General features: G+C 37.2%; 1 protein-coding gene across 2 annotated transcripts; it reads right to left on the bottom strand.

The window, feature by feature from the left end:
- Positions 1–748: 748 nt before the first annotated feature.
- Positions 749–27,524, bottom strand: LOC100264691 (aberrant root formation protein 4). 2 transcript variants are annotated; one of them, XM_010650406.3, is made up of 14 exons: positions 27,238–27,524; positions 26,911–27,087; positions 26,677–26,826; positions 24,501–24,573; positions 18,126–18,301; positions 17,968–18,027; positions 17,627–17,771; positions 17,459–17,527; positions 17,074–17,345; positions 16,921–16,992; positions 7,389–7,466; positions 7,085–7,288; positions 6,287–6,338; positions 749–1,095 (listed from the first exon to the last, which is right to left on the bottom strand). In XM_010650406.3, the coding sequence occupies exons 1-14, from the start codon at positions 27,322–27,324 to the stop codon at positions 899–901; spliced, it is 1,812 nt and encodes a 603-aa protein (XP_010648708.1). In that variant the 5' UTR covers positions 27,325–27,524; the 3' UTR covers positions 749–898. The 2 variants fall into 2 exon arrangements, with proteins under 2 accessions (XP_010648708.1, XP_010648707.1); XM_010650405.3 differs by having other exon boundaries at positions 749–1,113; positions 27,238–27,523.
- Between the last annotated feature and the right edge of the window lie 303 nt (positions 27,525–27,827).

A 27,827-nucleotide genomic window follows, 5' to 3' on the forward strand; every position in this document is an offset into this window, starting at 1 on the left:
TTCTTGTCCAAAACGGTCATTTTGACAATGGCATGCTTTCGGATTTAGCAAAATATAATCACGGTATGAACCTAATTCCAGAGAATATGAATAGAAAGAAAATCAATGTTGAAGCTGCAGGAAAGGGGTCTGCTCTTGTCCCCACTTGGAACATAGGGTGCTTCGTCGATCCAGTGTGAAAAGAGAGCTTGGGTGTGGATCTTTGTGCATAATTTCACGCGGTAAAGAAAGCCGAAAGCAGATTCGGGCTTTTTCGATGTGTTTAACACTCCCAACTTTTTCCCATTTGGGCGCGAGAATCAGACATATCTCTGTGATAAATGTTGACTCGCGTTTTCGGCAGTTTGGGCCGTGGCGCTGCTTTCAAAAATACAGTGCACATGATGGTGGTTTGTGAGCAAAAATACAGAGGATGCACAAAAGACTTTTTCCCTTCATACATGAGAAACAATTTTCTCATCTTTTTCATAGATATCACCCAAAAGTTTCTGACCAATTTTCCATGTTTTTCATAAGAAAAACATCTGAAAATTGGTCTAAAAAATCTCCTCATTTTCAAAAAAACCATTTTTAATCCAAAATTAGTCAAATAGGCTTTTGAATTTGAAAATGATTTTCAAACAAACCCTTGACATTTATGGTTATGAATGGAAAACCTTTTACATGGTAAAAGTCTAGACTCTACAAATGACAAACTTCAATCATGGGCAATTGGGAGAGGCTGGCTGCTCTTATTGAAGGATCAGTATTTGCGAACTCCAGATCTCATTATGAGAGAATCAATACTCATAACATGTCCAACAGCTAAGCAAAAGGTATTCATGCTCGAGAACTATATGTTCATCCACTGTAAAATTTCCATGGGGATTTTCCCACAAACGGCTCATGCATGAGATGCCTATTGTTTCAATTTTTCTTCGACAAGCTCAATACAACGATACAAGACTAATTCAACAGGATTGAGGGCACATACCATGTCAACCACAAGTTGGTCATAATCATTCTTGTTTTCAGCCTCAATGCCTGTTACCAAAGTTCGAAGAGGTAGAAGCCATTCGTTGTATGCCTTGTGTAAATTGTTCTTGGATAACACCCCTGTGCAATTGGTTTTCCCTATTTCATTTATCACCATTATCAAAACACAGGCAGCACCCAACAAACCTAACTTTAATTTTTGTTGTTCATTTTAGGGTAAAAAAAATCCAAAGTTTCAGTTTTCACATCAGCAAGATAGCATCTTTTTTCATCTATTACTAGTTTAAAAGAAGTAAATACTCTTCATTTTCCCGACCTTTGACTACTAAAATTAACACATGCATACATTCTTCACAAACTAATTTGATCATTAAGTAAAAATTAACTCTAGAATAGTGTTTTTTAAACTGCAAACCAAATATTTTAAAACTTAAAACGCAGTCTGGTATAGCCTCTTGGGATGGTTTGGTTTAACCAATTGAACTGGTCTTGTCCACCCACCATTTTATGAGATTCAGAGCTGGATCAGGTTTTAAAACATCGGTAGCTACTTGTCACATGCTTAGGTATTTCCTAAGCAACCATGTATTACTTAGACAACTTAAGATGCTTAAGTTACTAAGTCAACCTTCAAGCTAGAGATGAACAAGGAAGCAACACTCATAGAGTTTGAAAGAATAAAAACTTATATTAGATAAGAATGCTCAACAAGGCCTAAAAATGGAAAGCAACGCTAAGAGAGTTTGGAATAATGAAAGCTTATACCAGACAAGAATGCTTTACAAGGCTTAGAAGCTCAAATGTTAGGTAGCTTGGCCAAATGAGGTCATCATCTACTTATAGGCACCATAGGAACTCTCTAGAACCCTTGATGGTTCTTTACAATTATATAAGCTTCTATATACGAGTTTGTACAAGTTGACAAGAACTCTCTATAATACAGCAACACAATTCCAATGACTCTACCCATAAAGATGTGTAAGTGCCTTTTAAGTCTCTTTAAAAACTTATTGTCCTTATATAAGCTTAAGTGGTATAATTTGGGCATCGAATAACATACAAATGCACAAATAGGATAATTCTCCCATGAGACCCAATCCACCCACTCAAATTGACGATAAATAGAAAGATTGAAGCTTGAGATAATAAAACTACACCAACAAACACTAGTGTTAGCCCAAGGGTTCTCCTAATCGCATTTTGATGATAATAAATCATGATTAAGTTGCTAATTTGTTTGAATTATAAAGAATTTTAGATGTTAGTTTGGAAATTCATCAAAGAACCCAATGGATGCAAGATCAAGACAATTGGGAGACCTTTAATCATAGGAAACATATGTAATATGAATGCATGAGTGCACTTAGGATTTTCATATCTTTTCATGTATCTTTAAAAACTCAATTTATGCATTAAAGTTACATTTACATCAAAACCCAAGTTTTATCAAATGAGAACCTAAGGCAAATCGTTTCAAAATTGGCATATTAGTTTACCTAAAGACCTTGTCTAAGAGTTAGAAGAGAAAAAAACATAAAAATATAGGTTTTTGGGCCAAAAATGGTTAACCGATCGAGACACCAGCTTATCGACTCAACTGGCTAGGGTACTGGTCGATCGATTATACCTTCCTGGTCGAGGTCGGGTCGAGAGATGCAAAAAATCTTCTCTCTTCCAATAACCTTGCATTCCCGATTAAGGGTTATGCCTTCCTAGTCAAGGTTTGGTCGAAGTCCGATCGAGAACTAACAGTCACCTACCACACATTTATTGCCCAACGACTAGTCAACCGGTCGACCCCCAGCTCGACCGGTCGAGGCTACTTTTTGGCATTTTTAGCTCCTGAGGCTAGAAACCTATAAATTGAGAGCTTCACTTTATTTATGAGTAAGAGAACACCTGCATTTATTTGTCTACCTACTTGTTCTTGCCTTAAAGCGCTCATTCGTTCCTTGGTGCATTAAATCTCCATTTACACATTCCTTAGTGCACCTTTGTGATTCATCCTAACATTTGAGTTGTATTTGAACCCTAGTTGAGCTAGGTTGAGAGATTTAAGCTTATTATTTGAGTGTTAAAAGCTTCAAGTGAGCAAAGACTTGAAGGGATTGTGTAAGAGCCCATTAGAGTTGGAATCCAAGTGTAAAAGTGTTGGAAGTTTGATTGAAACTTCAAGTATAGTGGAAGCCTCACTCGGTTAGGAGTTTGAGAGTGGACGTAGGCAAGGGTTGCCGAACCACTATAAAATCTGAGCTTGCTTCTTCTCATCTTATTTTTTTATTTTTGTGCTTCCTTTGCTTGATTTATTATGTTTGAAAAAAAAAATTTAAAACCCAATTCACCACCCCCTCTTCCCCCTCCTTAGGTGTTTTCTCTATTAAGATTAGCCTTTATTTTCTCAACTAGATTTATAGAACAAACAGGAATAAAAGATAGGAAGATTGAAAACTTAACCAATAAGTAACAGTGAACCAACCCTATAATTATCTTCTATAAATCCTACTTAAAAAGCATTGCAGCCTTATCAAATGCCATTAAGAACTCAGCAAGCCTGTAAAATTCTATTTGCCTTTTTCTTTCATTTCTTTTTGTCATGCAATACAAAGGTTATCCATTAGTTCAAATTCACTTGACTTTTTGATAATAGGATGAAATGAAATCAAGTGACAATAAGCTTACAAAGTTAGATCTCAAATATTCTAAAGCTATGCAACATGGAGGCAGCTATAGAGGACCCATGGCCCAATACAAACACGAGCCCAAGATGTACATAGCCAAATAGCAGGCATTATGATCTTACATTTTTCCTAAAACTCACAGGCAATATGACCTAATATAGATTGTGGTTTAAGGCTAGGAGACCCTCAATCCCCTTATCTTTTTGCCCTAGTTATGAAGGCTTTGAGCTGCATAATCTTTAAGGCAGTCAAGAAAGTTTTTGAGTGGCTTTAAGATTGAAGGTAAAGAGGAAGCAAGGATGGAAGTCTCTTACCTATTGTTCGTAGATGATACCTTGTTTTTTCTAAGGTCAATGTCGAGTAGCAGAAATATTGAAAATGAGTCCCACTATTTTCTGAGCTTGTGTTAGTTTGAAAATTAACTTCCAAAAGAGCAAGATAATTCCGATTGGTGAAGTAGAAGATTTTGACATTTTGGCCTCTTTGTTTGGTTGTAAGGTTCAGAGCCACTCATCCATCTATCTTGGGTTGCCTTTGGGAGCATCTCATATGTCTTATGCAGTGTGGGATTCAATTGAGGAGACATTCAAAAGAAGATGAGCCCCTTGGAAGAAATAATACTCATCGAAAGGAGGAGAAGTGACCCCCTGATAAAGAGTACTCTCACAAGCCTTCCCATATATTTCATGTCCCTTTTTCTGATGCCTAGGAAAGTGAGCAGCAAGTTAGATAAATCATAAAGATTTCTTATGGGGGAGTCATTCTAAGGAGAGAAAAATGCACCTAGTGAATTGGAGAACAATTTGTAAAGATAAGGGGAATAGAGGATTGGGATTTAGAAAGTTGGATGTTCTTAATAAAGCCTTGTTAGGCTAATGATTGTGGAAATATGCCTCCTTCAATATAATAACATGAGGAAGCCAATCCACAGAAAATATGGAGAGGAGGGAGGAAGGAGCAAGGGGCAAGGTAATTAGAACAGGATGGGAGGAATTCAGCCTCAGAAGCCCAATTTTGGTTGGGAATAACCTCAAAATCACATTCTAGTTGGATAGATAGGTGGGTGAGTGTCCTGAAAGAGGTGTTCCCTAAGTTGTTCAAGATTGCGTCCAATAGGAATGCAATAGTAGCCAACTTGTGGATGGCAAGGGAGGAAGAAGGCACCTTATCCCTTCTTTTCAAAAGACATGTTCAAGATTGGGAGGTGGGAGTTGTGATACAATTTACGGAGCTCATCCACAAAGTGAGAGTGCAAGAAGCAAGGGAGAATGGTTTACTTTGGGGTGCAGAGAAGAAGGGGACTTTTCTGGTGAAATCTTTCTATAACTTCTTTTCTGATGAGAATTAGGCATCATTCCCTACCAAAAAAATTTGGGGCACTTGTGCCCTTATGAGAACAAGTTTTTTTGCTTGGGAGGCTAAGTGGGGAAAGATCCTAACCATTGATGTCCTCATGAGAAGAAAATGGTCAATGACCAATAGATGCTAGCTAAGCACATCCTCGTCCATTGTGACTCAACCAGAAAGTTGTGGGACATGTATTTAGCAATTTTTGAGTTGAAGTGGGTGTTTCCAGATCCTATGGATGTATAGCTGAGTGAATCAGTTTACTTTGGAGTGAGGAGAAGGGGACTTTTCAGTCTACAACTCCTTACATGATGAGAATTAGGTCCTGTCCCCTACCAAAGAAATTTGGGGCACTTGTGCCCCTATGAAAACAAGTTCTTTTCCTTGGGATGCTAAGTGGGGAAAGATCCTAACCATTGATGTCCTCAACCAGATGAAGATGGTGAATTACCAACAGATGCTAGCAAACCACATCCTCATCCATTGTGACTCAACCAGAAAGTTGTGGGACATGTTTTTAGCCATTTTTGAGTTGAAGTGGGTGTTTCCAGATTCTGTGAAAGAGATCTTTTTGGGTTGGAAGGTAAAGGGTATGGACAAAAGAAGGAGGAGGATGTGGAGTATGGCTTCTCTTTGCTTGTTCTGGTGTGCAGCGTGAAAGAAACCAAAGGATCTTCAATGGGAAGAGCTCTCTGACCAAAAGCTGAAAGAGATCTTTTCTCTGTCTCTCAAGGAATTTTCTAGATCCTTGTTGGGGAAGGAATATGTTTCTTTGTTAGATTTCATTGATAACTCAAACTGTCGATAGTGGTTTTTGGTTGATTTTTCTTTAGCCTTTTTCTATTTGGTTGTTTTTGACTGGCTCCATTCAATACATCTTTTTGGTTGCCTATCAAAAAGAAATATATGACCTTACATAGATTAGGATAGCACTTCCCAAGCTCATAAAAAATTTGATTGAAAACCCAAAATGGTGTTTTGCCAAAACTATTTTGACAAAAGGAGAGCTTTTCCCTAGGTTAAAGATTAGGACATTAGCTTATATGAACAAAATGTTCTGGAACCAAATTCAATGGTCCTATATCATTCACTTTCATCATAATAAACAGTTTTAGTACATGTGCTTTTCTCATAAACACAAAGGCTATACTACTTATCCGAACGTGGATGCAAGAAAAAGCTGCTAAAAAAAAGCACTAGAACACAAGCAGCAAAGCACATTAAGGGCAATAGTAACAAAAGCATTTTCTTTCTCAACTTCCAGAAATCAGTAAAGATGTTTTTACCTGTTGACTCTGTTATCAATACAAATCTGTAAAGGTTAAGAGCAGATAGAACCTGAAGAATATGAATGAAAAATGTTACCGAAATAAAAGATTTGATCAAGACACACAGAAACTATAATTATTCATTATCACATGTTATTTTTAAAGCCAAAGATAAAAGAGAGAAAATACCAATACTGTGAGGTTGCATATAAAGTACAAATATTGTGGACATGGTCATGAATGCATGTTCTGAAATGGAGACAAGGCATCAGACACAACAACTCCCCAAAATCTAGACACAGGAACATGGCTAATCAACTATACATGTGCTCATGAATTGACTATATAAAACACATTCTTTTATTTATTTATTTTTAATTTCTTATGCATGTGGAAGAGCCTTAGAGAACAAATAAGTGAAGAAAGTAATTGGAGTAAATTAAATATATCAAACATATTCTTTTATTTTGTTTTAATTTTTTATGTATGCAGAAGAACCTCAAACCATAGAATAGTCAAGAAGTATTTGTTTTTAAAATTTAGCTTCTATGACAAGAAGGAATATGTGCAAATGAATCCAGCAAGCATTAGCACTAGCGTTCACCAATGGCTGATAGGGAAAAGTGTCCAATAGATCAGTCTCAAACAGAGCCACTGAGTTCATTACAATCTTAGGTATTTCAAAACTTAATACCAATAAATAAATAAATAAAGATAAAAATAACAAAATACAAGCACAAACATGCAAAAATGAAGTAAATCCAGCAAGAAAGTTCAATGAATTATAAGAAATTACAAAGCAGATGAAAGAAATACCGCATCGCTATCCTCAGGAAGGGCTGGGGGTCCTCCCTTAGGAGGTCTCAAAATCAATTCCACCAATTCGAGAACATCTGCACTCCAAAACAATGAACTTTGGCAGGATTTTTCAGCTTGCAAGAATTCATCATGTCCTACAGAAATTCTTTGGCAATTTTCCATACGCATTTCCTCTCTAACACAATCTACAAGAATTGCAGTCTACAAAATTGCAACAACTACTTCAGATGATTGAATTGACTTTAAAATTAGACAAATAACAATATGGATAAATGACATAAACTGTCTTGAAACAGTTTACCATGGAAGAAGAATTGCTATTTGCAATCAACGCTTTTAAAATGTCAAACCGTGGAGAGGTTGGAATATCGGCAAGTACCTGGCATCATGAGGCAAACAGACATATACATCAATAACATAGGTAGGAAACTTATACATATATACATACATATGTGCACACAAACAAACTGTAAGTAATGTATCTCCCAGATGGCACAAAAAGTGAGAGGACGCAACTCAATTGCACAGAATACAAAAGCCCCTCAAACAAAGGAAGAAAAACCAAAATGCAAGATGGAAAACAAGAGAAGAATTCCACCTACAACTCAACTAATCAATAAACTTAAAAAGAATAAAAAGGCATTCCCTTGACCTCAAACTCAGCCTTTTTTGCTCTAACTCGAGCTCAAATATATCCCTATCCATTTGGTTAACCTTGTTCAATAAAGAACCATCACAAAACCCCATAAAAAAGGCAGCCGTCTTAAACACCGCATCTACTGTTCTCATCATGCCTTGCATCATAATTAACCACCCATCTTCATTTCCACTAAACCACAACTAGTACCACCATCATCAATTATTTCATCACTATAATCATTGTTCCACCAAAAAATTCACTAGCACTAACATCGAGATCACTTCCAACCATCTCTACCAACAAACCACTAACAACCATAAGAACCATCAACTCCTTAAAACATGCATAAACACATCACCCACTCTCTCTTCCCCTCCCCTCTCCCCCTCTCCCTCCCTTCCATGCTCCCCCTAATTCTTGTCCGTTTCAACCCAAGACTGATGGCTTCATCATTTTCATTCAAACCCCATTCTCCCAAGAACTGTTCAAGCAAAATGCTAACCCACTCTAAAAGCCACTGCCACAACCCAAGTCAGAACAATACACTAAGCATCCAAAGATGGCAATGGTCATTGTCATCACATTGTAGTTCAAAACCACAAATAAAGTAAATCTCCAAAATCCCTTGTCAGATCACATCCTCCCTAAAAAAACAATAAGGCCTTGGAATAAGGGATCTTTCCGACAAGAATTCCTTTCTTCTCTCCATTGCGATTAATAAGAGTACTAGTGCTACTTTTATTGCTTCAGTCCCAAAGAGAAATCAAATTTCCACAATTGCTGATTTTAGGCCCATAAGTTTGACTAATAGTCTCTATCAGGTCACTGCCAAATTGCTTTCTTACCACCTTCATAAGGTTTCGCATGAGACTATCTATTGGTCTCAAGGCACTTTTGTAGAAGGTAGACAAATCCTAGACACCATTCCAATAGCAAACAAAGTGGTAGATGAAAGAAGACCCGCAAAAATCGTCTTCCAAATAGATTTTAGAAAGGTTTATGACCATGTGAAATGGGACTTTTTGGATCCTGCTTTGGAGAGGAAAGGTTTCAATCCAAAGTAGAGGTCATGGATTCATGGATGTCTATCTTCTATAAGTTTTGTCTTTCTAGTGAATGGGGTGCCAAAGGTTGGGTTAAAGCATCTAGAGGCTTAAGATGGGGAACCCTTTCTCCTTTTTTCTCTTCACTATTGCTATAGATATTTTGAGTAAGATATTTATAAGAGTTGAAGATAGAGGCTTTTTGGTAGGGAAGTATAAGAAAAGGGTGTCCCTTCTTCAATTTGCATATGATTTTTTTTTTTCTCAAGTGCTAACCATGAGGAGTTACAAAACCTTAAGTAGATCATTATGGCTTTTGGTCGCATATCAAGCTTAAAGATTAATCTAGGAAAAAACTCATTGCCAAGTATTAATTTGAGTAAGGACTCTATTCAAGACTTAGCTACCAAGGATACTAGGCTGCCAAGAATCCTCTCAAGCTTCAATTTCTATATCTGTTCTGAGTCATAAGGGCAAGGAATATGCTTATCTTCTCTACTGTAAATTAGTCTTCAACTAGTCCTTCTTGGAATTTCAATTTTGTCAAAACCTTCTGATTTAGAGGTAGAGGAATTAACTAGCCTCCCCTCTTCCGTGGGTCATGCATACATATCTTCTTCCTTTATAAATGAAAGGGTTTGGTCATTGACATCCTTAAGACTTTGCAATGTCAACTCTTTTTACAAAGTTCTCTCAGTTGCTCCTCCATCTTCTATCTTGACCTCTTTTGCTCCTACTAGTTCAATTTAGAACTCAAAAGCTCCACCAAAGGTTAAGGCCTTTGCTTAGTTTGTGGATAATAAGAGTGTTAATACCAACGACATGCTTCAATTGAGGAGGCTTTACAAAGCTCTCAGTCCCAATAATTGCATTATGTGTATAAAGAGTGGTGAACCAATCAATCATCTCTTTCTTCATTTTACCACTGCAATAATTCTTTAGCAAAAAATGCTTTGTTTAGTTTATCCAATCTTGAACTGGTCCCTCCCTAGAGGCATAGTAGAAATGATGGGAATCTCCTTTAAGGGCTTTGGAAGCCTTCCAAAAGGGAAGATTCTTTGACAAGTGGTTGTTTTATCCTAACATGGTTTTATCTTGTTGATAAGGAATGCAAGGATTTTTTAGGACAGGCGAAAATCTATGGATGTCATTAGGATTTGATTTACTTTTACTCTTCCCTTTGGTTTCAGTCACCAAGCCTTGTGTAGATATCCCTTTGTTTCTTTTAATGATGGACTGGAAAAGTGTTTGTTTCTCAAACAAGTCGATGAAGAAACCGTTGATTGGTTGTTCTCCCCATCTAATAGTGATACAGCACACAATCATTAGTTTCTATTTTTAGTTTCTTACATTATTAGTTTATATTTTAAGTTCATCATTAGTTTCCTACATCATTAGTTTCTATTCTAGGTTAGTTTCTATTTCCTACATTATTAGTTTCTATTTTAGGTTCATCATTAGTTTCCTATTTTAAGTTTCCTATTTCAGTTATTTCATTTATTTTTGCATTACAAACATTATTTAAAGGCTTATTGTAATTGTTAGAGAGGAGTTCAATATATTTTTCAGAATTATTCCCTAATTTTTAGATCCTGTTGTGATCTTTGTGTTTGTTCTTGAGTGTTTTTTTGTTTCATTTCCAAACAAACCTTTCGTTGCACCAAATAGGTTCGGTTAAGTTAAACTTTGATGGATATTGTTTAGGTAATCTTGTTCAAATGGGTATCGGAGGCGTGATTGGAGATCACTCCAATATTGTGTTGAGAGTCTTCTCTAAGCAAAGTAGAGTGGGGTTGGCTATTGAGGCAGAGATATTGGCACTATTGGAGGGTTTGTTGTAGTCTATAGCTTTAGGCCTTTCCATCCTAACTATAGATGGTGATTCAGCTACTATTATATCTTGAGTGATTAATAAAGAAAGAGGTTTATGGAAGTTTGACAATTGGATGAGCAAGATCATAGATGTGTCAATGAGCTAGGTTACTCCCTCGCCTGGGTTCCCCGTTGAGACAAGCAAGTCTAAGATCAATTAGCCAAACAAAAAGCTAAGCATTTGGCCTCCTCTGTTGGAGACTTTCTCCTCCCTTGAGTGTGTTATGTTTCTATCCTTTGTACCTTGGTTTTTATTTGTAAGGTTGGGTTATTTCCTATGGGCTTGATACTTGGTTGCCTTAAAACCCTGTTTTGTACATCCTTGAAGGGTTGCTCATCCTTCTTGTATTTATCTTTTAGATAAATGAAATTGTTTGTTTTTGTTCAATAAACAATTTTGAGCATTCCTTCATGACCAGTAAAATGTCAATTGCAAAAACCATTGTTAATTCTAACTTCTTTTTGTAGGAATTGATTTCCTTCCCACTGAGGCTTTTGTGTTTACAAATTTCATGGTACTGCTGAAGATGCTAGACAAAAAGAGAATCATACCACCATTTACTAAGAATCATACCCCTTGAATTTTGAAAGAAATAGGAAAGTGTGCAATTACTAAGAATAGAAAAGCTTGTCATGGAAATACACCATTTTATCTATCTTATCCACCTTTGTCTAAACCCCATGACCGCCAATAAGAAATCCCGATTGACATGGTCATAAGCCTTCTCAACATCCATTTTTAGGAAAATCCCAAACAAGTTGCTCTTTAATCTTGAGTCAATGGCTTCACGAGCAATAAGAACTGCATCTAGAATTTGTCTGCTCTGTATGAAAGCATGTTGAAAATATGAAACCACCTTTCTTACCACTTTCTTGAACCTATTGGCTAGAACTTTGGCTAGCCCCCACCTAACAAGACTAATGGGTCTAAAGTCTCTTAAATTTTCTACCCCACCCTTTTTAGGGATCAACACCAAGAAAGGGGTGTTTAAGCATCTAGAACTTGTCTGCTCTGTATGAAAGCATGTTGAAAATTTGAAACCACCTTTCTTACCACTTTCTTGAACCTATTGGCTAGAACTTTGGCTAGACCCCCCCCCCCCCCCCCCCCTACAAGACTAATGGGTCTAAAGTCTCTTAAATTTTCTACCCCACCCTTTTTAGGGATCAACACCAAGAAAGGGGTGTTTAAGCATCTTTGGAAAGTCCCATGAAAGAAAAACTCCCTAAAAAAACCCAAGATCTCAGGCTTGACAAAGTCCCAACAAAACTACCAAAAAGCCATGGTAAAACCATTTGGTCTTAGAGCCTTGTCCTTGCTAAGACTAAAGAAAGCATAAAAAACTTCCCTTTTTGAAAAAGGCTCCTCTAAGCTCGTAGAACTGTCACTCCCTAGCACTTCAAAACACAAGCCCCTGATGCTCAATCTTCAATCTCTTGTTTTAGAAAGAAGATCTCGAAAAGCTTAGCACACCCCGTCCTTAATCTTGTCAACCGCCATTGAAGTAGCATCATTAACTCTCACTTTAGTTAACAAATTTCTTCCACTACGAGCATTGGCCATTTTGTGGAAAAACTTAGTGTTCCTATCACCCTCCTTTAACCAAGTTTCCCTTGATTTTTGTCTCTAGGAGGTTTCTTCCATTAAAGCCCACTTTTTATAATCCTCCAAGGCCATCCTTCTAGCCTCTGCCTCCTTAACCAAGAGAGGCGAAACTCTCTCAAGCATCCCAAAAGCTAATTAAAGAAAAAGCCTCTGCCTTGTGAATAGAAATATTACCAAAAACATCTTTATTCCACACCTTAAGATCCTTTTTAAGGACCTTTAGTTTTCATTGCAAGGCAATGGTTGCTGCTATGGCCAATGACAACACAACCTGTCCACTAAGATCTAATGAGATCTTTAAAGCCATCAGCCTTAATCCACATATTCTCAAACCTGAAGGGTGCTTAGCTTCTTTTTATCCCACCACCCTTAAGAACAACGGGACAATGGTTTGAGAGAGGCTTGGGAAGTACAAACTGAGAAAAACCAGAAAAGTCATCCTCCCACTTTTCCGAAACCGAAAAATGGTCAAGCCTCGAGGAAGACTGAGAATTCAGCCCACCATACCACGTAAACAGACCTCCATAAAGAGGAAACTTCCTCAAACAACACTCCTTGATAAAATACGAAAAATGTCGCACTTCAACAGAAAGTCTTAGAAGTTCCATTTCTCCGCAGGAAATCTGGCAAAATTAAAGTCCCCACCTAAACACCATGGGTCTTCCCATAGGCCTCTGATTGCTCCCAACTCTTCCCATAAATCCTCTTTCTCCCCACTCAAGCAAGCCCATACACCCTAGTAAACATCCAGACAAAGCCATCCTCACAATTTCTGAATTGGCAAGTGATGGAGAAACCTTCGCACTACATATCCAACAACTCAAAAACCCTATTGTCCCAAAAAAACAAAATACCACCAAATGCGGCTTGGGCTCCCACCGCTCCCCATTCCAAAACCCTACCAACCCCCAAACTTCTAACCGTTTGTACTGACATCTCTCGCACCTTTGTTTCTAAAAGACAAACCAGATCAGGCCTATACAACCTTAGCACAGACTTGTTCAATTTTCTTTTCTCATTATCATTGGTCCCTCTCACATTTCAAGAAAGAGTTTTTAACTTCATCAGTCCACCAGAATGAAGCCCAATTATTTTTTCCATCCCTCCTAGCCACTCTAGAAGAGCCTCATAAATAACTGAGCAGTTCAGTCCTTGTAACTCCCTCTCAAACCAAGAGGTGGAAGGTTTTTTTCTTCTTTCTCCCTTGGATTGGGGTCCTACCACCAATTTTTGCTTCCATTTTCCTCAACAGGGACCAAATTTCCTCTTTGAAACCCTCGACCACATACCTAAAAACCTATTGAAGTCTGCTAAGGTGTTAAACACTTTTTCAGATGGCAAAACATCTCTGTCCCAAGGACTGGAAGCCCCCCCTGCTCTGGATGTGTACCAACAAGAGCAACTGTAAGTCTATAACCAATAACAACCTCCCCTCCCCAAGGTCTCCCACAGAAGCATATTTATGCAGGGCAAGGTCAAACAAAACCAAAAGAAGAGTCCTTCAAAGACCACTCCCCATAACACACATAAACTGAATTTTGTATAATGACCATCTCCTACTATGATGCACATATTTGAATTGAATGCTTCCCATCCTCTCCCGATTGCTTTCCACAACCTAACCTTATGTCCTTCCTTCCATTCTTAGAGGCCCAACCTAAAAACCCGGACAACCCCCTCCCTTCTTCCTCCCTCCCCTTAATTTACCTTGAATAACTATCCTCCACAAGTTATCTCACTCTATTGCAAATCTTCAGAGCCATTACTCTAATAAAGCCTTACTAAACATAGAAAGGCTTCTAATCTCCAAACCTCCCCTTTAACTTTAGATTACCTTACCAAGTGTTTTTTTCTCTCCAGATTACCCCACACCCAAAAAAGTTAAAAACAATAATAATAATTAAAAAAAAAAAATACAGACAAAATGAAATCTTACTGTATTTTCTCTAACCTGATCCTTGTTAGTTGTTACCAAGGCATCAAGAACATAGACACAACATAAATGGTAAAACAGACTAGGAGCTTTTAATCAAAGAAAGCCTACCGTCTTGGATAAAAATTGTCTGTCCCACAGTCAAGCTTTCTCCTAAACCTTTCTTTAGTTAGTCCCAAATCACCATGCATCTAAAAGGAACAGCCAGGGGTAAGCCCAAGGATATGGAAGGCAATTTTTCCAATCAACAATTACAGTTCCACTAGGATTCCAAATCAGAACCACAACCACTAGCAATCAAACTGTTAAACTTAACAAAACCTACCATAGTAGAAGGCTTAAATTGGTCCCCAGATCTCCCAAGTCAATAAATGGTGGCCTGGTCAAAATTAATCAATAACTAGTGAATGAAAACTACTATAGTTCATGGTTTCTCTCATATTTTGAAAGTGACTCCATGATTATTAATAATAAGATTAGACAGAAACATTCAGGTCCTTGGAAGTCAGCTAACTTGATGCTGTTGATCAACATTTGCTCCTTAAGGAAAGAATCAAAAAAAAACATTTGCTCCTTAAGGAGTATAGTCCTTGAGGTTCAGATGACACCCAGATTGGCCAACCAGAAGTTAGATTTTTTATACAAGAGGGCAGCATCTAGATTACAGCTGTTCAGAGATCATCTGCACTCCGCATGTGAGTGGTTTGCTGTGAGACTATTTTTTATTTTCTGTTGCACCTTTTCCCTTTCTTTTGGAAGGTTTCCTCATCCTCCATTGTATTTCTTTGTCTTTTGGTTCTCTAATAATACACTGTATTTTTGTTAAAAGAAAGGTGATATTCACCAATCTTATACCTCCAATACCAATTGTGATCTAGTCATATAGTTAAAAACAATTTTTGGCTCGTAGAAAAATGCCAGAGATATGAAGGCTCTCAATTCTGGAAATACAAAAACTATAGCAAGATTTGGCAATGCATGTATGGAGCAGAAACATAATAACATATTAAACTGCCCTATGACATTGTGCACCAACTAGATCGATCGAGAAATATCCCTTCTTATTATTATAAGATCATGATTGGATCCACATATGTTCTGTAAAAAGAATTGTTATGTCAATGGAAGCTTTGATGCAAACATCGTTAATCAAGAACACAAAGATAAAATAATCAACACAAACAGTACACGAGGTTTTAACTTGGTTCAGCCAACCATGCTTACACCCATGGATGAGAGAGAAGCATTTCACTATGAAATAGAGAATATTACAAAATACAGAATCAAAACATTATAAAGGATATAACCAGATACAACTATTGGGTTCCTGAAACATCCCATGTTTCCCCACTCTTCGTATCCATACCCTACCACAAGCCCTCTCACTCCACTAGATACCTCCCGTTCTTCCTCACATTTCTATCCACCTCGTATAGTCTTTACAGGCCCATCTCCATCTCATTACTTTTTCCCTTCATGACCTAGAATATTTATAGGGATATTTCCAACAACTTTCCTTATTGTATAAGGAAATCTAATATTACAATGATATATTAACTTGGGAAATATTTCATACAATATTCTTTACAAAAAAGAATCTTTACTAATTAGGAATTTGGAACAATTCCCAACAATCTCCACCTTGAACCAAATTCCGTGAAGTCAATCTTCAAACTCTCCATGACACAAACTTTTTTGTATCATATCACCACAAGAGAGCACTCGACTCCACCTTCATTGAAAATTCCTTTTGTTTTCATCTTGTGTGCTCTGTGTGATTTTTACTCTTCCAAAAATCTTCAACCCAAGCTCTGATACCAGTTTGTTATGTCGGTGGAAGTTTTGATGCAAACATCATTAATCAAGAACACAAAGATAAAATAATCAACACAAATGGTACACGAGATTTTAACGTAGTTCGGCCAACCATGCCTACATCCACGAATGAGAAATAATCTTTCCACTATGCAATAGAGAATATTACAGAGAAGAGAACCAAATACAACTACGGGGTTCACGAAACATCTCATATTTCCCCACTCCTTGTATCCATACCCTATCACGAGCCCCCTTGGTCCATTGAGTATCTCCCGTTCTTCCTCACATCTTTATTCATCTCGTATAGTCTTTACAAGCTCATCTCCATCTCATAACTTTTTCTCCTCATGACCTAAAATATTTATAGGGATATTTCCAACAATTTTCCTTATTCTATAAGGAAATCTAATATTACAATAATATATCAACTTAGAAAATATTTTATACAATATTTTTTACAAAAAAGAATCTTTCCTAATTAGGAATTTGGGACAATTCCCAACAAGAACTAATTGCTACAAAATTGATGAAAGGGGCATAATAATTGGTAGATGATTGGTCACCAGCAGGTTTGTGGAACAGGAACATGTAGCAGTGCTTGTAGGGAACTTTCAACCCCCCTGAATTGTATAGTGCATTTCTGGATTCTTCTTATAAGATGTGGAGATTGTTATTGCTTCCCTTTGGAGTGATATAGGCATATTTTTATGTTTTGATCAGTTTTTATATAAAAATCTTAATAGGTTTTCTAATCTTTCTTTGTATGCAATAAATCTGTTGTTTCTCATCACAAAAAAAATAAAGAAAGAAAGAAATAAAGAAAATAAAATAAAAAAGAAGAAAGAAGGAGAAAGAGAAAAAAAAAAAAAGAAGAAGAAGAAGAAGAAGATGATTCAACAAACAGCAACATAAAACACTCACCTTTTTGAAAGAATTAAAAGCATTCCTCCTTAGCACTGAATCTGATGTGTACATAATGACCATCTCAATAGCCTGAAAATTGTTTCTCTTAAATTTTGGAGAGCAAATAAATAAAATATGATATATATATACCAAAATATAGCAAGAAACTACCTGCAAAGAAGCAAAAAGACCAGGCACATAAGATGAGCAGTCTGAAACTTCATCATTACATTTTTCAGATAGATTCCCATCCATAATCCAAAGCAAGAAGTTGATGGTATGTTTCTTTAACTCCCATGGCAGATTGGCAGAGGAAAATATGTGCTTTAACATGCCCACTGCCTGCCATCTTTTAGTCTGGTTACTTTGAAGAGCATCCTTAAGGACAGTCAAATCCTCCTCAGCTGATTGAGCGACCATGTTTGACATATGGCCACAAATCACTGCATCAGTTCAACAACAGAGAAATGGAGCAAGTCATTGCAACAGAGAAAATCTGTATGGCCATGGAAGGAAAAATTTGCAACAGAGAAAATCTGTATAGCCAGAGCAAAACCTGCAAGAGATGCTCCATGCTTGACATAGGGAAAACAACTTATATAATCATCTCCATCCTCTGTGCATTCTGGAAAATGAATAAAAAAATAGGAAGTAATCCTTTCAACTTGTCAACCTTACTTGTGACAAAGGATGATTAAGAATTTTTTCAATTGTGTGAATTTACCTTTAAGAACAATATCAATAATTGTGTCAACATCACATCCAGTAAGTAAACCAAGATAGGATAAGCCACAATATGGAAGGAAGTGGGATAGTTGTAACACCAAGGTAAGACAGCTTGAAACTTTCTCCCTCATACAGAGAAGAGACTGCATGTCAAGGGAAAATATGGAACAAAATGAGCAGAAAAATGCAGAATCGCCAAAAAAAGAACAAAGAACAGTAAAAAAGATCAAAAGCTGGAAATAATTCATATAAATAGTCTGAATGGAACTGAGGTAGCAATAGAATTGGAAAACAAAACAATATAACAGGAACAGCAATTGAACATTGAGAAGTGTCAACCATGATTTGCAAGACAAACAAGCCAAGTAGAGCACGGAGTTTTTCATTTAGCCTGCCCGCCTGTTCATAAGAATACAAAGTTAGATTAAAGGGATTTGGTAAAGGCTCAAAAGTAGCCTAATAAAGCAAAAACAATATTTTGTTAAAGTGTCACGGACCAACTTTCCACAAACTGTTTGTATAGAATTGGCAATGCTGATGGCTCTGGCAAACAAATCCTCAGAATTTGTGTCTTCATCATCTAACTCTGAAGTCATGGCCTTCAAAACACTAAGGATAACAGGGACTGCTTCTTTTACTTGCTCAAAATGACGTCTTGGAATGGAAAGAAATACTGAAAACCAAGAAAAAACATATAACAGCGACATATCAGCACTCCACAGGTGAGTATGTACCTTTAGCCTCTTTTATACATTCAAATTAAGTATCTAACAAACACCATAACTGTATGAAAATCTAAGTTCACATGTCCAAAAATTGGAGTTTGAGAAATAACTCCTTTTATGGTAAAAAAAAAAAGCTTGTGGCATGTGCTGGGAAAAAAAAATGAACAGAAAGGAAGAAAGCAAGAAATAAGAAAGATGTTATTGTTCTGCTCTTTGTTATAAGGAACTATCCATTTCTGTACTTGAAGATGTTGCTTTGCTATCTCTCTTCCATTTGCCTTGCTGTTTGCTTTCTTGTACTAGACTGTCCTTTATAAACTTTGTAGATACAAGCTCTTTGAATTTGTAGCTTTTCAGCCTTGAGTCGCCATTGTACAACTCTCGGGTGCACTGCCCATGGCCTTGTTTCTATCTAATGAATTTTTACACTACACACACACACATCTCATAGTGCCACAATCATATTAATGGGTAGACAGGGCCTAAAGGACCTACAAATGAAGAGCAATCTCCACATACTGTAGATTATGCATCATGCAAAATTCACTGGTCAGCATGACTAAAACTAAGATCAAGCACCCAATAACCTACAGATCCATTCTCAACAAGCAAGTACTAGTACACTATAGTCTTTTAGAAAAAGTGCCTTTCTGAGTTTGCTTTCCTTTTTCTCCCAACATCAGTAGCTGAAATAAAATCAAATATCGGTAATATTTATGGTGGAGATTCTTCTCCAGCAAACCTCAAAGGTCTTCATATTCATCCTTGATTCCAACACCATATACAATAATCTCTAGATTATTTGATTGAATTATCATAAAATCGAAAGTTGATGAAATAGCTTCCTATCTCTTTTGACCCTGGTGAATGTTGTTTCCATAGATTTCTTTTAAATAAATACTTGTACTTAGGAAGTTCTCATAGATCAAGCCTTTTTGCTTGGATATTCTAGTCAAATTAAAACATCCAAAATGATACAAGGTGACAAGAATATAGGATGATTACCCCTTAAATTTGCATGATAGGCATAATTTGTGAATCAATTAACCATCTTGAGCTAGTGGTTTATTAGAGGGCTTCATAGTGGGCAATACTAGAACTAGAGTATCTCTTTTACAATTTGCATCTAACACCATTTTTTTTTCTAGAGCCTCTACAAAAGACCTGCAAAACCTCAAGCTAATCCATTTGTTTTATAGGCAAATTTCAAGGCTTAGGATTAATTTAGACAAGAGCACTATCTCTGGTATCAATACAAGTCAAGATTAGGTCTCTATATTGGCTTCAATGCTTGATTGTAAAGTTTTAGATTGGACTTTATCTTATTTAGGTCTTCCTTTAGGAGGGAATCTATTGGCAAACGGCTTTTGGGATCCAATGGTTGATCAAATCTCAAGGAGACTGGATGGGTGGAAAAAAGTTTTTTTGTCATTAGGGAAAGAATAACTCTAATTCAGTCTTACTTGTCACACATTCCTAACTATTTTTTTATCTCTTTTCAAGATTCCAACATCAGTAGCTTCAAAGATTGAGAAATTGCAAAGGGATTTTCTTTGGTCAAAGGCTAGAGAGGATAAAAAAGATCATCTAATCAATTGGGACATAGTGTGTAGGCTAAAGGAGTTTGGAGGTATGAGGTTTGGGAAGACTACTCTAAGGAATCATGCTCTATTAAGGAAGTGGCTATGGAGGTTCCCTAAGGAAAGTTCCACCCTTTGGCATCAGATTATTTCAAGTATTTATAAGACATATTCTAATCGATGAGACGCCAACATTTTGGTCAGACAACCATTGTACTTAGCAAGCCATTACACAGGTTTTCCAAGATATTTCTCCATACACCCCGTTTTGTGGTAGACGACAGGGAGCGAATTCGTTTTTTGAAAGATTTGTGGTAGGAAAATCAACTTTTATGTTCAGAATTTACAAATAGCACTTTAAAAAATCTCACTATTTATCCTTAGTAACTTTTTTTCTCCTTCTCTTTCTTAGAACCTGAACTTCATTGCAACCTCGTTATTTGGAAATTGAGAACCATCTCTTTATTTATGGCAAGGTGGCTATAGACAGCTAATGGCAATCACTCCTTTTCAAACACCAAACCATTCCACCCCCTCAAAAAAACCCTCTTCAAACCTCCATTTTTCTTTCAAAGCAAATCCTTACAGAAATGTTGCTACACATTTATGGCACGATTACATCGTGACCCTACCATTAGTTCTAAATCTACCTCTTAAAACTAATCAAAAGATGTCAAAACCCAAGCAAATTGGCTCTCAACATTTTTCCTTTTTTTTTTTTTTGATAAGTAAAGCAATTATACTGAAAGCGCCAAGAAAAGTGCCTAAAGTATACACGATGTATACAACGCCAAAAAAAGAAGGGATAAATAAGAAACAACACCCTCAATTCACTTACAACCCAACCAATCTATGAAGTAAAAAATGGGCAAAGAACTAGACCCTAAATGTACAATAACCCACTCCAAAAACATATACATAAAAGAGTGCAAAATAGCGTGGTCTATTAGTTCAAAGTCTTGAAAGGCTCTTCAGTTTCTCTCCTTCCACAAGATTCAAAATAAGCACAAAGGAGTTGCTTTCTAGGCCTTCTTTCTTTTCTTCCCAACAAAGCCACCCTGCCAACTAATGAGGGAATCCTTGATTGAGAAAGGCATTGCCCACTGTACATCAAAAATAGCAAAAATAAGGTGCCACAACATGATTGCCTTAGAACAGTGAAGGAGAATATGGTTTGTTGGCTCCTCTTTACCCTTATACAAATGACATCTGTTTGGAAGACTTCAACCCCTCCTTTTTAGTTGATGCTTGAGTTAGAATTTTTCCCCAAACTGCGTCCCAGGCAAAGAATCTGACTCTCATCAGCACCCAAAGATTCCATACCATTCTTGGGGGGAAACCTTTAGAGTAATAACCTGCTAAAGAGAAGTAGAAAGATTTGACTAAAAAAATGTCTCCCTTTGACAACTGTCAAACCATAGCATCCTCTACTCCTCCACTGATCACTTACCCTTGCAACCTTCTAAGCAACCCTTCCAACTCACTTAATTCCCAATCATTTATTTGTCTTGTGAACACTGGATTTCAACAACTCGCTTCCCCAACTTGCTTCCACATCTGATCTACCCAAGCTTCTTTATTAGTGGCTATTGAAAACAACTCTGGAGAAGTTATAGCTAAGGGTTCCTCCCCACACCACATATCTTTCCAAAACCTCACCTTCTTACCATTTCCTACCCTAAAACCAATCTTGTTATTGAACCCCTTCCACCCATACCGAAGTTCTAGAACACCAACCCCCTCATCCTCCCTATACTTCCCTATAACCACCTGTTTCCAAAAAGAATCATTCTTAGAAGCAAATCTCCAATACCACTTCCCAAGAAGGGCCTTATTTAGAAAAAATAACTTTCTAACACCTAGACCCCCTTCCTTTTTATCCAAGCCAACAATTGACCAACTTACAAGATGAGGCCTTCTTTAGAGCTCTCGTCTTTCCCAAAGGAGGTCCCTTTGGATCTTCTCAAATCTAAGACTCGCCTTATAAGGGATCACAAATAAAAACATGAAATATATTGGCAGGTTAGATAAAATGCTCTTTAATAAAGTCAATCTCCCTCATTTTGACAAGTATTGTCTCTTCCACAAAACAAGTCTTTTCTGAAATCTTTCTTCCAATACATCCCAAGCTTGAACGGAATTGAAAGAAGCTCCTAAAGGGAAACTATTCTCCACAAAAGCATGTTAGGTGTTTGAAACTATTCTCCCAACCACTCTTTTTAACCTATTAACCAAAACTTTAGCTAGAAGCTTATAAAGGCTCCCCATCGAACTAATAGGGCAAAAGCCCCTCAAATTCTCTGTACCCCCTTTCTTAGGAATGAACACAATAAAAGTGGCATTAAGGCTTCTCTCAAAAAGACCTAAATGATGAAAATCAGCAAAGAAACCCATCACTTCAATCTTTACAATGTCCTAACAAAATTGCCAAAAGGTCAAAGGAGAACTTATCTGGACCCAAAGCCTTATCCCCAGCCAAACTGGAAAGGGCTACAAGAACCTCTTCTTCTGAAAAAGGATTCTCCAAGGCCCTTGCTTTTTCACTGTCCAGAACTAAAAAAGGCAGTCTATTGATGTTTGGCCTCTAATCATCAGTTTTTGACAAAACTCTTTGGAAAGCGTTAACCACCTCCTCCTTTACCTCATCTTCCTTTTCAACCTTCTTCCATTCACTTTGATAGTAGCCAAAAAATTCCTTCTTCTCTAGGCATTAGCCATCTTGTGAAAAAACCAAAAGTTTTTATCACCTTCTTTCAACCGCAATTGTCTTGATTTCTACCTCCATGAAGTCTATTCCATCCTTGCCCACTTACTGATATCCTCCACAGCCCTTCTTCTAGCCTCTAACTCTTCAAGGAAAGACCCATCTCTTTCTTTGGCATCCCAATAAATAATTTGAGAGAGGACAACCTCTTTGTTTGAGGAAACATTCCCAATCACCTCTTTGTTCCATGTTTTAAGATCCTGCTTCAACACTTTTAGCTTGCGGAGTAAGATGTGGCCAAATGAGCCACTAAAAGTGTAGCATGTCCACCATCTCCTAACCAAATCTTTGAACCCTTCCACTCTCAGCCACATGTTCTCAAACCAAAATGGAGTTTTGCCACTTCTAATCCACTTATATCCAAAAGAATAGGAGCATAATCGGAAGTGGGTTTGGGCAACAACTTTGAATCCCACTCTTTTGAGACCAAGAAAAGATCTAGCCTAAACGAGGATCTATCATTTGCTAAGGAGATTCTTTGAATCCCTCATATAGAACTCTTCAATGATCTCCGAGAAACACCTCATTGCTAAGGAGATTCTTTAGCAATTTCTCTTTTCTCTAGGAAATCTAGCCACATTAAAATCCCCACCAATGCACCATGGATCACTCTACAACCCCTTGATGTCCCTAAGTTCTACCCACAACTCCTCTCTATCAGCACTACCAACCAACCCATACACACCAAAAAACAGCCAAATGAAATTGTCATCACAATTCTTAAACTGACAAGAGAGAGAATGCATGCCCATTTCCATGTCCAGAAGCTCCAAAACTCCACTAGCCCAAAAAACTAAAATTCTCTCAGATTAACCTCTTGAATCCACACTTTCCCAATTCAAGAATCTGCCTACACCCAGCTTTCTCACTAACAATTCCGACATATGTTGAACCTCAGTCTCCCACAAACAAACCAGGTCCACCTTCTAAGATCTGATAAGACCTCTCACCATTTTCTACTTATCCATATCATTTAAACCCCTTACATTCTAAGAAAGGATTCTAATATTCATTAACAAAGCTAGCAAAATTCCCCGAAGCACTCCTACTCCTTTTTCCTGTCCCTGTAGTTGAATCATAATTGATAGAACATTGAAGCTTGCGTAATTCTCTCTCAAAATCTAGACTTCGAGGCTAAAAGTTTCTTTTTTCCAAGATGAGAGCTTTTATCCTTCTTCCTAGACTCCAATCTCTGCATAAGAACCAAAATTTCGCTCTCAAAACCTTCATCTGGCATTCCCACAAGCCTACTAAGGCCAATAGTTTACCAAATGAGCCCTCGGAAGGGACCTCCTCAACCAGACCATCAATTTCGACGCTACAAGTAATTCTTTCGCTAAACTCCACCTTCTCTATTGGTGGCCCATCTATCTGAATAACACTCAAAGGCCCAGGCTCCATTACAACTCCTCCCCCCAAAGGGGCCCTGCTCTTTTCCTCCTACCGAACCCCCTAATCGAAGAAATTGAGTATAAAGAAAAAATAATAACATTTGTAGTGTGTGAGACCATATTCTAATTTTTTTACTCATTTTCAATACAGTAGGAAATGGTCACACTTCCATACACTCAACAAGAACTATGCCATGAATGGCTAGTGTGTGAGAAAGTAATGTATATGACAACATGTGCATAAATTTAAAAAAAAAAAAAATGGATAAGCATCAAATGCAACCAAAAAACTGGAAAAAGAATTTGTCTATAATTGATTAAAAGTATATACTTCTGAACAAGAATAATCATATAATAGTAGACGTTTTTCTCTTGTAAGGAAACTTATCCATTAGTTATTGGTGGTGTTTACCTTTTGATAGCCCACTTAGAAAAGGAGCATAATAATTAGGAGCCTTGGACATCCCACTTGGAACATCTAATGCCTGATCCAAGTATTGGAAATGTCAGTGAAGCATTAGAACAAGGAAACAGAAGACTAAGAACAAACAAAGTGGTAAAATAAGCAAAAGACACCATCCTGCAACTGTCATAAACCATCAGGATTTTATAAGTGTCACAATTAGCACGCAACAATGATGAAACATGGCATTAGAAATAACAATCCAGGGAATTGTCATCTTCTATCAATACAACCAAAATTCACTTCTTAATGACTACTTGAATAAATAGCCATTTGTAATGGGCAAATAAGCAATATTTAATAGATGCCAAAAAAAGGGGGGATGCAACCCAGGCACATAGGAAATATACGTGGAGCACCAAAAAACAAAATGTGCAAAAGGTAAAAGCCACAAGATAAGCCCTAACCCCCACCCAAGTTATCAATAAAACTAGCATTAATAAGTTTTCACCCTCTCAAGGCCCCTCAATCACCAAAACAAGAACTTTAAAAATAATTTCTTCAAAACCAACTCAAACCACTCCAACCCCTTAAAATACCATCACCTGCGCTCCTTCCAAATGAAACAGAATAGGCACAAAGGTGCCATCCCCCCAAACCTGCTTCTACTCTTGCCAACGAAGGGCCATTCCAAATAAGCATGTTATCCTAAGAGAGCAAGCAGAGACCAAAGCACTCTAAGCAAGGCAAAACATAAATAATAGAAATTAAGAATACCCCCACAATGGAAGATAATATTAGATGATTTCAGATTTTATTTGCATTTGCAATATCAATTCACCACAATTCAACCTGTTATCATAAGTTAGTAGATTTTTAGAATTTTACCCAAGCTGCTCTGAAAACAAGGAAACCAACCTTAGGGGGAGCAGAAATACCTCATACCTCCCTAACTTGAAACATGCAGAAGGCTCCTAAATGCCACAACTTGCAAACAGCCTTTACTAAGAGACACCCTAACTTAGAGATTCTCCAAACCAGCCCATCTTTTCTCTCAACACAGACCACAAAATAATAACATCAACTCCAGGTACCAATCAAGGAATCTTTTCAGGAATCATGGGGATCCAGTGGCCCCTACCAACTCCAGTGACACCCACCACCCTGTCTAGCGATAATCAGACACTTGACCATTTTTGTTGGCAGTAATACTGAAAAAGGTCCAGCAAAAAGTCTTCAAAACAGTGTCTGGAAACCAGCATTTTTGGAATCAATGCCCATTGAAAAAAAAAGGGTTTGGTGAGGGAAAACGTCCCAACCTTTTCTGATAGCTTTCCCAAGGCATGTCCTATAGGACTGCTTCCCATCCCTTCAGCACAAACCACCCTTTTCCTTCCCATAACTTGGAAAAAATTTCCTCAATAACCTATCCCTTTCCATGGAAAATCTCCATAAAGACTTACCAAACAAAGCCTTATTGAGTATCAACAGACTTCCAGCACCCAACCATCCATTTTTTAGAGCACATATTAGACCAATTAAACAACTGCATTTTCCTCTCCAAAAACCCACTACCCCAAAGGAATCTAGTTGAATCATTTCAAGCCCAAGCTAACTGCCTGAGAAACATAAGGAGATTAAAAAAAAGGAAGAAAAGAAATTGGTGAATTGGAAAAGACGCTTTTATAAGGCAGGCCTTCTTTTAAAACACTTCTCAAACACTCAAATTATGCATTTTTCACACATAGTCAATTGTCATGAATGATATTTTCTTGGAGATCTCTACAAGTTTAACAGGCACTTTTATGCTAACGTATTCACTGTGTCCATTTCAAAATTGTGATTGGCCCTGAGTAGATTTGTCCTGAAGATGGAGTTCACTCTTTTAATTGAGGGTACTTCATAGAAAGTTTTGGCTCTTATCATCTCCAATTAGCAGGCCATATATTGTTGTTGTTATATGGAAAGGTTGCTCATGACCTGTTGAGACATAATTAGATGTTTGCTCTACCATTTTGACCTTCGAGGTTGTATTAAAGTACAAATATTAAAGCAGAAACAGGCTTTACTAGTCATAAATTCTTTAAAAATTTGTTCTTTCAGGGGCTAAATATATATTATGACTCATTTAAACTCTTGTATGCAACAAAATGAGTAATGATCATATAGACTTCACCAAACATACCTCGCAGAAAATCGGAATCAAATCCCGAGGGCTACAAGTCGCTACAAACTGATTGACAATACTCTCAACAATCTCCAGACATTTGCCAGAGACGCATGCAAACTTAGCAACCGCCTTAGGCAACTCAAAAGAAAGAGCATCCACAACCGCCTTCAGATGAACACAGTAGAATTCACAAACTCAGCAACAAACCAAAACGATACTCGACACAAGACAGACTCAAATAAAACAAACCTGGTCCAACAAGGGCTGGCATATATACAGGTGAATCTCCGAGAGAACTTCGAGCGCATTGTTTCTCGATTCTTCATTGCTCGTATCAGATAAAGCAGCATCGGAAATCGAATCAAGGTAGTTCACGAGCTCCGACACTGAGCTTCCAGATTTATGGAGATCTCCAGTTTCGATTGACTGCCAAACAAAAGAGGGAAAAAAGAGAGACAAAATAAGAGTGTTGACGTTGCCCTTGATTTGGTTACCGACTGAAATTTTTAACTTGGTGAACTTGTTACATTTTCTTGGGAACCAAACGGGAATCGTAGAAAAATGAGGGAGGATTACTCTGGAACATGAGGTTAGAATTTGTTGAAGTCGAAGCACAAGAGGATTCGCAGATGAAGATTCTTCTAGTATCTTTACAGACGACATGGTCACTGATTTGCGTTGCCGCTCTGAACTTAAAATGTGTTTGTATGGAAACCAGAATTATTTCAAGCACTCTAATGAGTATGATCGGGTCTGAGTACTCCTGGAGCCTTCTTTTTAATTTTGAATCCGTAAAGAAAATAATTGAACTAAAATAAGATTAGAAATGAAAAGAGTTTGCGCCATAAATGGGGAAATGTGAGGTTATGGGGGAATAGGCATTACTTAAAATTTGATGTGCGAATAAAATATCTTAAATTAATCACTTTTAGTTATATTTCAAATTAATTGATATGGTTCAATTGTATCGATTTGATTAGCCACTAAAATCGATACATAATCATATAAAACACGAGATATACATGAAAAATTACTCGTAAAGATTATTTCAACTTTCATACAAAAACCATGTGTCTGACCATGATAACAATGATCTATTAAATTTGAAAAAAATATATACAATTTTACTACTAATTTAGCACTTGCATACATTTTCCACATCCATA

The sequence above is a fragment of the Vitis vinifera genome, chromosome 4, assembly GCF_030704535.1.
Source record: "Vitis vinifera cultivar Pinot Noir 40024 chromosome 4, ASM3070453v1".
Classification (NCBI taxonomy): domain Eukaryota; kingdom Viridiplantae; phylum Streptophyta; class Magnoliopsida; order Vitales; family Vitaceae; genus Vitis; species Vitis vinifera.

Bases quoted from the DNA above. Each gene is read 5' to 3' on its own strand.
- LOC100264691 (XM_010650405.3), bottom strand. From the start codon at position 27,324: ATGTCGTCTGTAAAGATACTAGAAGAATCTTCATCTGCGAATCCTCTT. The intron at 18,028-18,125 runs GTCCGTGACACT...TCTTATGAACAG, and splicing joins AAACAGTTTGTGGAAAGTTG to GCGGGCAGGCTAAATGAAAA. The intron at 7,467-16,920 runs GTGAGTGTTTTA...TCATGATGCCAG, and splicing joins CTTTTAATTCTTTCAAAAAG to GTACTTGCCGATATTCCAAC.